This window comes from Taurulus bubalis, assembly GCF_910589615.1.
Source record: "Taurulus bubalis genome assembly, chromosome: 8".
NCBI lineage: Eukaryota > Metazoa > Chordata > Actinopteri > Perciformes > Cottidae > Taurulus > Taurulus bubalis.
The window spans coordinates 1,520,310-1,528,643 of NC_136596.1; the positions used below are offsets into that span (position 1 = coordinate 1,520,310).

The window sequence follows — 8,334 nt, forward strand, 5'->3', positions numbered from 1 at the left end:
ACATGTTTCTGCATATGTAGAAACACATGGGTACATGTGTAGACACGTGTGTCTAAACATTCCTCTACATGTGTATCTGCACAGACGCAGTAGAACACTGATACTCACCTTCATCGACAGCCAGAGCCAGAGCCATCATGGCACAAACAAGGAGAGACACAGTCAGCATCTTCATGGTGCAGATGATGATTTAGCTTTAAATGGAAAGAGACAGCTGACTTAAAATCCTGAAGGGAGTTGAAGTGAACATAGCAGTCATAGTGGGTCCACAAGAGGAAGGAGAGAAGATGTGGGCAGAGAAAAGAGAGGAGAGTCGTCACTCACCTGAAGAACAATCTTCAGGTCTTCTTTCTCAGTTTCAGCTGTGGTCTTCCTGTGTGGAGCTGCTGATCAAGACAAACCATCAGCTTTTATATACACTTGCTTACCGTGATGACTGTCAGCACAGATGTTGATTTCTAAGCTTATCAGTTTGGATGTTGGTCAACAAATCAAAGTGCACCACATCCCACACTGTTGGATTTTGAAACCCAGTGACTGTGTGACGCCTCCTCTGCCTCACTCATCTGCTTTAATGCGTACAAATAGCACACTGTGTATCTATTCAGGCTATTTATGCCACATTAGTGGTTGAAAAGAAAAATGTGAAGACATTTTTAATCATCATAATTACTCTGATGGATCCCACCAGCCTCCACACCTAAGGGGACCAGGGGCGTAAAGTGGGTGCTGACCTAAAGCACTGATGAGCTAAATGCTAACATCAGCATGCTAACGTGCTCATAATGACAATGCTCACATGTTGGTGTTAGACTGGTCTCATGGTTCACCATGTTCATCAACTCATTTAGCATTTTAGCATGCTAACATTAGCACAAAACACAAAGTGCAGCTGAGGCTGATGGGAATGTCTGTAGTTTTGCAGGTATTTGGTCCTAAACCAAAGTCTTACAAGTTCATCAGAATTATTTTGGAGGGATGTGTATGTCATGGAAAATGACTTGAAATACATGAATTGAACTCTTCTGGGCTGTGAATGAATGGAAATATCATTTCATATTCCAGGCTGTGAAGTTGTGTCCTAACTCTGCTAAAATGATTGGAAATGATTGATTTGCTTCGACGCATGAGGATGAAATCTGGTTCATGGCCACAGATGCACAAACAACACAAAGAGCATCGACACGTTGTCAGACGTTGTGTGTTCTTGTGGTGTTGTAATGTCTGCCCACACAATAATCAATCAGGTGGGCAGAGGAATAAACTTTGATTTGTGTGGTTTGGGTCTGCAGGTTAACGTCTGACGAGGACTTTCTTCATCAGGTGAACTCTGGCTCAGTGGAGATCCAACTTTTAATAAATGAATAAAAGTGAGTATTACAACATACATGGATACAAAGATTAAGAGTATAAACTAGAAACAAAGAAGAAGTATCATCAAGTAGTGCAACATGGGGGCAAGCATATTTTAAAGGATGTTTCATCTGATAAGGTTTTCACTATCTGGGCCCAAACAGACACCCCTTCTGGACCTTCTCTCACAGAGTCTTGAGACCAGGTGACACATAATACAGATGGATGGCTTTAAAAAGGTCAGATGTGATTGCTGTGGTTGAGAGACGATAACAAAGCATTTGCCCGAACTCTCCAACACAATGTGAAGTTCATTGGTGCTCCTCTTGGAATACATTTGACACTAAACCTACACCTGGACACTTGGTTGGGGCACTAGAACAAAGGTAATATGCAGATGACACCAGCAAATTGAAATGAATGAATTCAATGTTTTTAAAAGGCTCTTTGTGATACTGACACACCTTTCAAAGTCTGCATGAGATGCACAGGACTTTAAACTAACTCAGGTGTAAAGTTTGACACAGTCAGAGCTATTGATGTTAACCCATCGTATTTACAAAGAGCAAGAAAGTCATTGTAGGATGGGAGGAGAGATGAGGGGAGGACTGCTGGGTCAGACAAACAGGACTTTCTTCCAGGAGACCGCTGTTCTTGACCCGTGTGAAACCAAGTCAACATTGACTTCATTTACCTCAATTTTGTAAAGAAACTTCTGTAGGTAACTTACACCAGTTACGTACCAAACATAGAAAGTACACAGAATGGACAACAATTGAACCAACATGTTCAAGACAGCAGTGAACTGACAGTCCAGAAAACATCTGTCGGGGGAAAAGGCAAATTAATTCCCTTAAGAATCCTGTTGAATTATCTCCAGAATAATATTTTTAATAATAATTAAATTCGGGGATCACTGACATGACGTTAGACTTTCTCTCTCATTGGATGATGGCGTAAAACACCCACCACCTGTTTCTTGGCAGTGACCTGATGTCTGGCCAGGACATGAGTGTGTGGGCAGAAAGCTAATATTTGAGTCTGTCTCCAGTACAGCGTGGGCTCCTCAAACTAGAAATAATTAACGTGAGTGTATTTGATTTGTTCCCATCTGAGAAGCATTAATAAATGTAGCAGGTAATATTTTAGAGAAAGTAGAACAAATACAAGAATGTTCATCTATCATTCTGCATATAAAAGGACCCTTTTGGAGGGGTCCCTTGATCTTCACCTGAAGATATGTGAATGAAAATGTGTTCTATGGATACCAAACAGAGCCCCTTCACAGACATGCCCACTTTATTATCTCATGCAGTTTGGGGCAAAAACCATACAGTGATATGCAACCTGTATACATGTGTTATTTTTTACTTTCCTCTAAAAACAGCAGAGGGTCAGTGACCAAGCGGCGTTATTTGATGAGTTGGGAGTGAGACTGTGTTGAAATTACAAATGTAATTAAATCTGCAAGCAGCAATGAATTAATAATAATAAATGATGCTTTACAAACAGTCTCCCACTTCCTGTATCTATTGTATGACGCTAGACCACATGCATCAACATGCTTTATACTGCTCTATAACAAGTGTAGACAACATCATTGTCATGCAAATGGATGCTGTTCGTCATATAACACTGATATTCTGTTGCCATTTGGTGGCGCTATGACTCTGTGAAAGTTGGCTTGTCCACATACTCAGGCCGTGCATTTTATTAAGCATGGCAAGTCCAGAGGAGTTAAATGAGCTTGTTTAATCGAAATTCACGTCAAATAGCGGCCACACCACGGCTATGCCGTTCCTTAAAACATAAAGCTTTTGATAACTTTTAATCACTAAGGTCTATAGATTGCACTGACCAAATTTTAAGTGGATCTGATAAAATCCCTAGAAGGAGTTCGTTAGAATATAGCACCTCGAAATAGGCTAAAATGACCGTAAAAATCACTCGAAAATATAAATGGCCGACATCCAGTTGGATTAAGAGCATGGCAGCACACTGCTTCACAAAATTCTATATTGCGGAAAATCTAAGTAGGTGGAGCTTAATGCTCTGATTTACTTTTTTAATCGAGCAGACACAACTGGGCATATGTGTCAAATGTCAAGTCAATTGGTCATTGGGGGCCATGGGTATAGCAACAAAACACTTTAGGGGACTCTATAGAGCTACTTCTTTACATCCTCTACCCCTAACATGTCACATGTTTCACCAGTCCTGATGTGCTTGTCAAATTTAATAAGTTTCGGGATTACATTACAGATACAATAGGGTCCTCCTGAACACTAAAAATCTAAAAAGTCATTTAAATTAGCTGGTTTCATCTTTATATTAATTTATTCAACTATTCCTGCCTGCTGCCTCCTGAATTGTATTAAATTATTCAATTATGTTCTAGTGTGTCCTACAAAATTGTTCAGGTGCAGGTTTAGTGTGAAAGATATTACAACAGGTCCCTCAATAAACTCCACATCATGTTGTAGAGTTCGGGTAGAATTTTAAAGCCATCCATCGGTATCATTTGTCACCTGGCTGTACACATGTCCGTAAAACGCTGTGAGAGAAGGTCCAGAAGGGGTGTCTGTTTGGGCCCAGATAGTGAAAACCTTATCAGATGAAACATCCTTTAAAATATGCTTGCCCCCATGTTGCACTACTTGATGATACTTCTTCTTTGTTTCTAGTTTATACTCTTAATCTTTGTATCCATGTATGTTGTAATACTCACTTTTATTCATTTATTAAAAGTTGGATCTCCACTGAGCCAGAGTTCACCTGATGAAGAAAGTCCTCGTCAGACGTTAACCTGCAGACCCAAACCACACAAATCAAAGTTTATTCCTCTGCCCACCTGATTGATTATTGTGTGGGCAGACATTACAACACCACAAGAACACACAACGTCTGACAACGTGTCGATGCTCTTTGTGTTGTTTGTGCATCTGTGGCCATGAACCAGATTTCATCCTCATGCGTCGAAGCAAATCAATCATTTCCAATCATTTTAGCAGAGTTAGGACACAACTTCACAGCCTGGAATATGAAATGATATTTCCATTCATTCACAGCCCAGAAGAGTTCAATTCATGTATTTCAAGTCATTTTCCATGACATACACATCCCTCCAAAATAATTCTGATGAACTTGTAAGACTTTGGTTTAGGACCAAATACCTGCAAAACTACAGACATTCCCATCAGCCTCAGCTGCACTTTGTGTTTTGTGCTAATGTTAGCATGCTAACATGCTAAATGAGTTGATGAACATGGTGAACCATGAGACCAGTCTAACACCAACATGTGAGCATTGTCATTATGAGCACGCTAGCATGCTGATGTTAGCATTTAGCTCATCAGTGCTTTAGGTCAGCACCCACTTTACGCCCCTGGTCCCCTTAGGTGTGGAGGCTGGTGGGATCCATCAGAGTAATTATGATGATTAAAAATGTCTTTACATTTTTCTTTTCAACCACTAATGTGGCATAAATAGCCTGAATAGATACACAGTGTGCTATTTGTACGCATTAAAGCAGATGAGTGAGGCAGAGGAGGCGTCACACAGTCACTGGGTTTCAAAATCCAACAGTGTGGGATGTGGTGCACTTTGATTTGTTGACCAACATCCAAACTGATAAGCTTAGAAATCAACATCTGTGCTGACAGTCATCACGGTAAGCAAGTGTATATAAAAGCTGATGGTTTGTCTTGATCAGCAGCTCCACACAGGAAGACCACAGCTGAAACTGAGAAAGAAGACCAGAAGATTGTTCTTCAGGTGAGTGACGACTCTCCTCTCTTTTCTCTGCCCACATCTTCTCTCCTTCCTCTTGTGGACCCACTATGACTGCTATGTTCACTTCAACTCCCTTCAGGATTTTAAGTCAGCTGTCTCTTTCCATTTAAAGCTAAATCATCATCTGCACCATGAAGATGCTGACTGTGTCTCTCCTTGTTTGTGCCATGATGGCTCTGGCTCTGGCTGTCGATGAAGGTGAGTATCAGTGTTCTACTGCGTCTGTGCAGATACACATGTAGAGGAATGTTTAGACACACGTGCAGATATGTAGAGATTAAAGAGGAGGTGGATTCATCATGATGACCTTCTGCGTTCAGACTCCACAGCTACACCTCAATGTGCTGTTAAATGCTCGCAATTCTCTGATTATCTTCACAGATAATTTAGCCAGAGACGCCGGCCCGATAGTCGTGCAAGGCCCTTGTCCCAAAGACTGGAGTCACTACGAGGGTCGCTGTTACCGATTCGTTTCAAATCCACTGCCTTGGGCTATGGCTGAGGTAATCACTGAAACACTAACTTTAGTCTGCTATTGTTCGCTTGCACAGTTGACCAATCAGCTATTATTCATAACACTGATATTTGCATGAAAACCAAGATGGCGACAGCCAAAGAACTTGAGTTCACAAACCAATGTGTGACGTCACGATGACTACGTCCACTTCTTGTGTTTAGTCATTGAGTAGAACAGACAGATCCTAGCTGTGTGCTGCTGTAGCGCCACCAGGACCTCAGAACCTTCCCTTCAACTGCAACATATCAGTTCAAGTGATTTGTTCGCCATCGACTGTTAAAGCATTTCAAAAGAAAACAAACTAAATCCTTCTATATGATAGAAGGATTTAGGATTTCTGAAGTCCTGGTGGCGCTACAGCAGTACACAGCTAGTGTTGGGGAGCATTAAAACAATGAGTCCAAGGACAAAACCTCCTAATTAAAGCTGCACATGTGAGCAGGGACCACAGCACGACTTCAACTCTGAAGAGCTTCGTCATTTCTTCCACACATGTTCACAACAAGCAGATCAATACTTGAGCCAAACCTCCGTCCTCCTGCTGGAGGAGACGGACACATGTACAGCTTTAGAGCGCAGATTCACACCTGTGTCTGTCTCTGTCTCTCTCTCTCTCTCTCTCTCTCTCTCTCTCTCTCTCTCTCTCTGTCTCTCTCTCTCTCTCTTTCTCTCTCTCTCTCTCTCTCTCTCTGTCTGTCTCTCTCTCTCTCTCTCTCTCTCTCTCTCTCTCTCTCTCTCTCTCTCTCTGTCTCTCTCTCTCTCTCTCTCTCTCTGTCTCTGTCTCTCTCTCTTTCTCTCTCTCTCTCTCTCTCTCTGTCTCTCTCTCTCTGTCTCTCTCTCTCTCTCTCTCTCTGTCTCTGTCTCTCTCTCTTTCTCTCTCTCTCTCTCTCTCTCTGTCTCTGTCTCTCTCTCTTTCTCTCTCTCTCTCTCTCTCTCTCTCTGTCTCTCTCTCTCTGTCTCTCTCTGTATCTCTCTCTCTCTCTTTCTCTCTCTCTCTCCACTGTAGAAAAGCTGCCAGAGAATGAAAGCCAACCTTGTATCTGTGCACAGTCTGGAGGAGAATACCTTCCTTCAGAAGATGATCATTAAAGTGGATCAGTCTAATCCAGAGTCCTGGATTGGAGCCTCTGACTGCCAGCAGGTAATGTATCCCTCCAACAGCTCTGATTACTGATTGGATGACACCTGTTAACATCTACATCTTTTCTCCTCCGTCTTCTAGGAAGGTATTTGGCTCTGGAGTGATGGCACAGATTCCTCCTTCAGAGACTACTGTGATAGTCTAAATCAAGGACATGGTTGTATCCTGTCCAATGCCGGAGGTGAATCACAGCATATTATTTGACCTAACGTTAAATGACAAAGTCATTAAAATAAACAATGTGCTTGTAAAGTGATGAAAGGATGATAAACACCAGAAGTTGCTCCGTTTAGCAACATGTGAGTTTCCTTTGTAACTGTCTCCTGTCCAGTCGTTGCTTCCTGCTCTGCATTGTGATCATATCCTCCTTTAGTGTCACTGATATTCCTTCTTTTGAGATGTTGAAGCTCTGACTGACTCTTGTGTTTCTTGTGTTCACAGCGAGAACCTGCTGGGTGAATCAAGATTGTTCCTTCTATCACCCGTATGTCTGTGCCTTGGACATGGGAGACGTGTTGCAGACACCATCCTCTCCAACACCTGCTGGTGTGACAGAGTGAAGGTCTCTAGATTAGTCTTCTGTGTGATCACATCTTTAATTGTCTGTTTGGATGTAACGCTGCTGAAGGAATGAAGCGATAAGCTAGCTGGACTTCCTCTTTGGCTTAATAAGAGGAGACTGATCGTGTTATGAAAAGGAGGCTTTGGCAAAAACTAATCTTTGATGTATCAATAAAACTCTGGAGCATTTAAACAAGCTGGTCTCAGTTTCTGTTGTTGAATGTGAGCTTTTTGACTTTTGGGGGAAAATATGATTTTCAACAATTTACCTGTTTTTAAGAAGCCCAAAAAGTGTGCCGGCCATCTTCTCCGATGACAATGTGACATTAAGACCAAAATATGTGTTTCTTGCAAACGTCCAGTGTAATGTAGGGTGTAGAAGTACCAGACAGGAGGATGATCACACTTCTACACTGTCACTTTAAGAAAACGTTACTTTGAAGCAGTTGGAGCGATGGCCCGGCTCGCCTGCTATCGAAATAATCCTGGGATAGGGTTTGGTTCCCTGCAGTGTCCTGCACCCTTTGGGCGTTGACATGAAAGCATCTATTAATTGTCTGTAGCAGTTATCGGAAACTACTTAGTATTAGTACAGTGATGATAACTGTGTCTTTATTAGTATTTTTACATTCCAGTGATGGTAATTCTTTTTTTGCCTGAGGATAACGGTTAGGAGACTTGTGCAAACTGAAAATAAAATGATTGAAATAAAAGATTGACATGTCTGGAGTCCTCATTAAATTGAATTACTTAAGGGACATTTGTATTTCATACCTGGACTCAGTCATTGTGTTTCTCTTGATTTAATGGAAATGTTGTGTGTCAGACTGTATTTGAGTTCGAACCATTACACTTATGATTTGATGTCTTCTATTTGGGTAAAAGTCAACTGACTTAACCTTTTAAGCTCCACGCTTGATTCCCCTGTCAACCGTCATACGTACCTTTTACAACATTGGATTTCACTAAT

The 8,334-nt window shown here is 41.6% G+C and overlaps 1 protein-coding gene across 1 annotated transcript; it reads left to right on the plus strand.

Annotated features, from left to right (window-relative positions):
* Positions 1-5,315: 5,315 nt before the first annotated feature.
* LOC306740130 (snaclec alboaggregin-A subunit beta'-like) lies at positions 5,316-7,363 on the plus strand (the record flags this gene model as incomplete). Its single annotated transcript, XM_079222239.1, has 5 exons — positions 5,316-5,343; positions 5,527-5,648; positions 6,669-6,803; positions 6,885-6,984; positions 7,245-7,363. 5 exons carry the CDS (start codon positions 5,316-5,318, stop codon positions 7,361-7,363), a joined length of 504 nt encoding a protein of 167 aa, XP_079078365.1.
* Between the last annotated feature and the right edge of the window lie 971 nt (positions 7,364-8,334).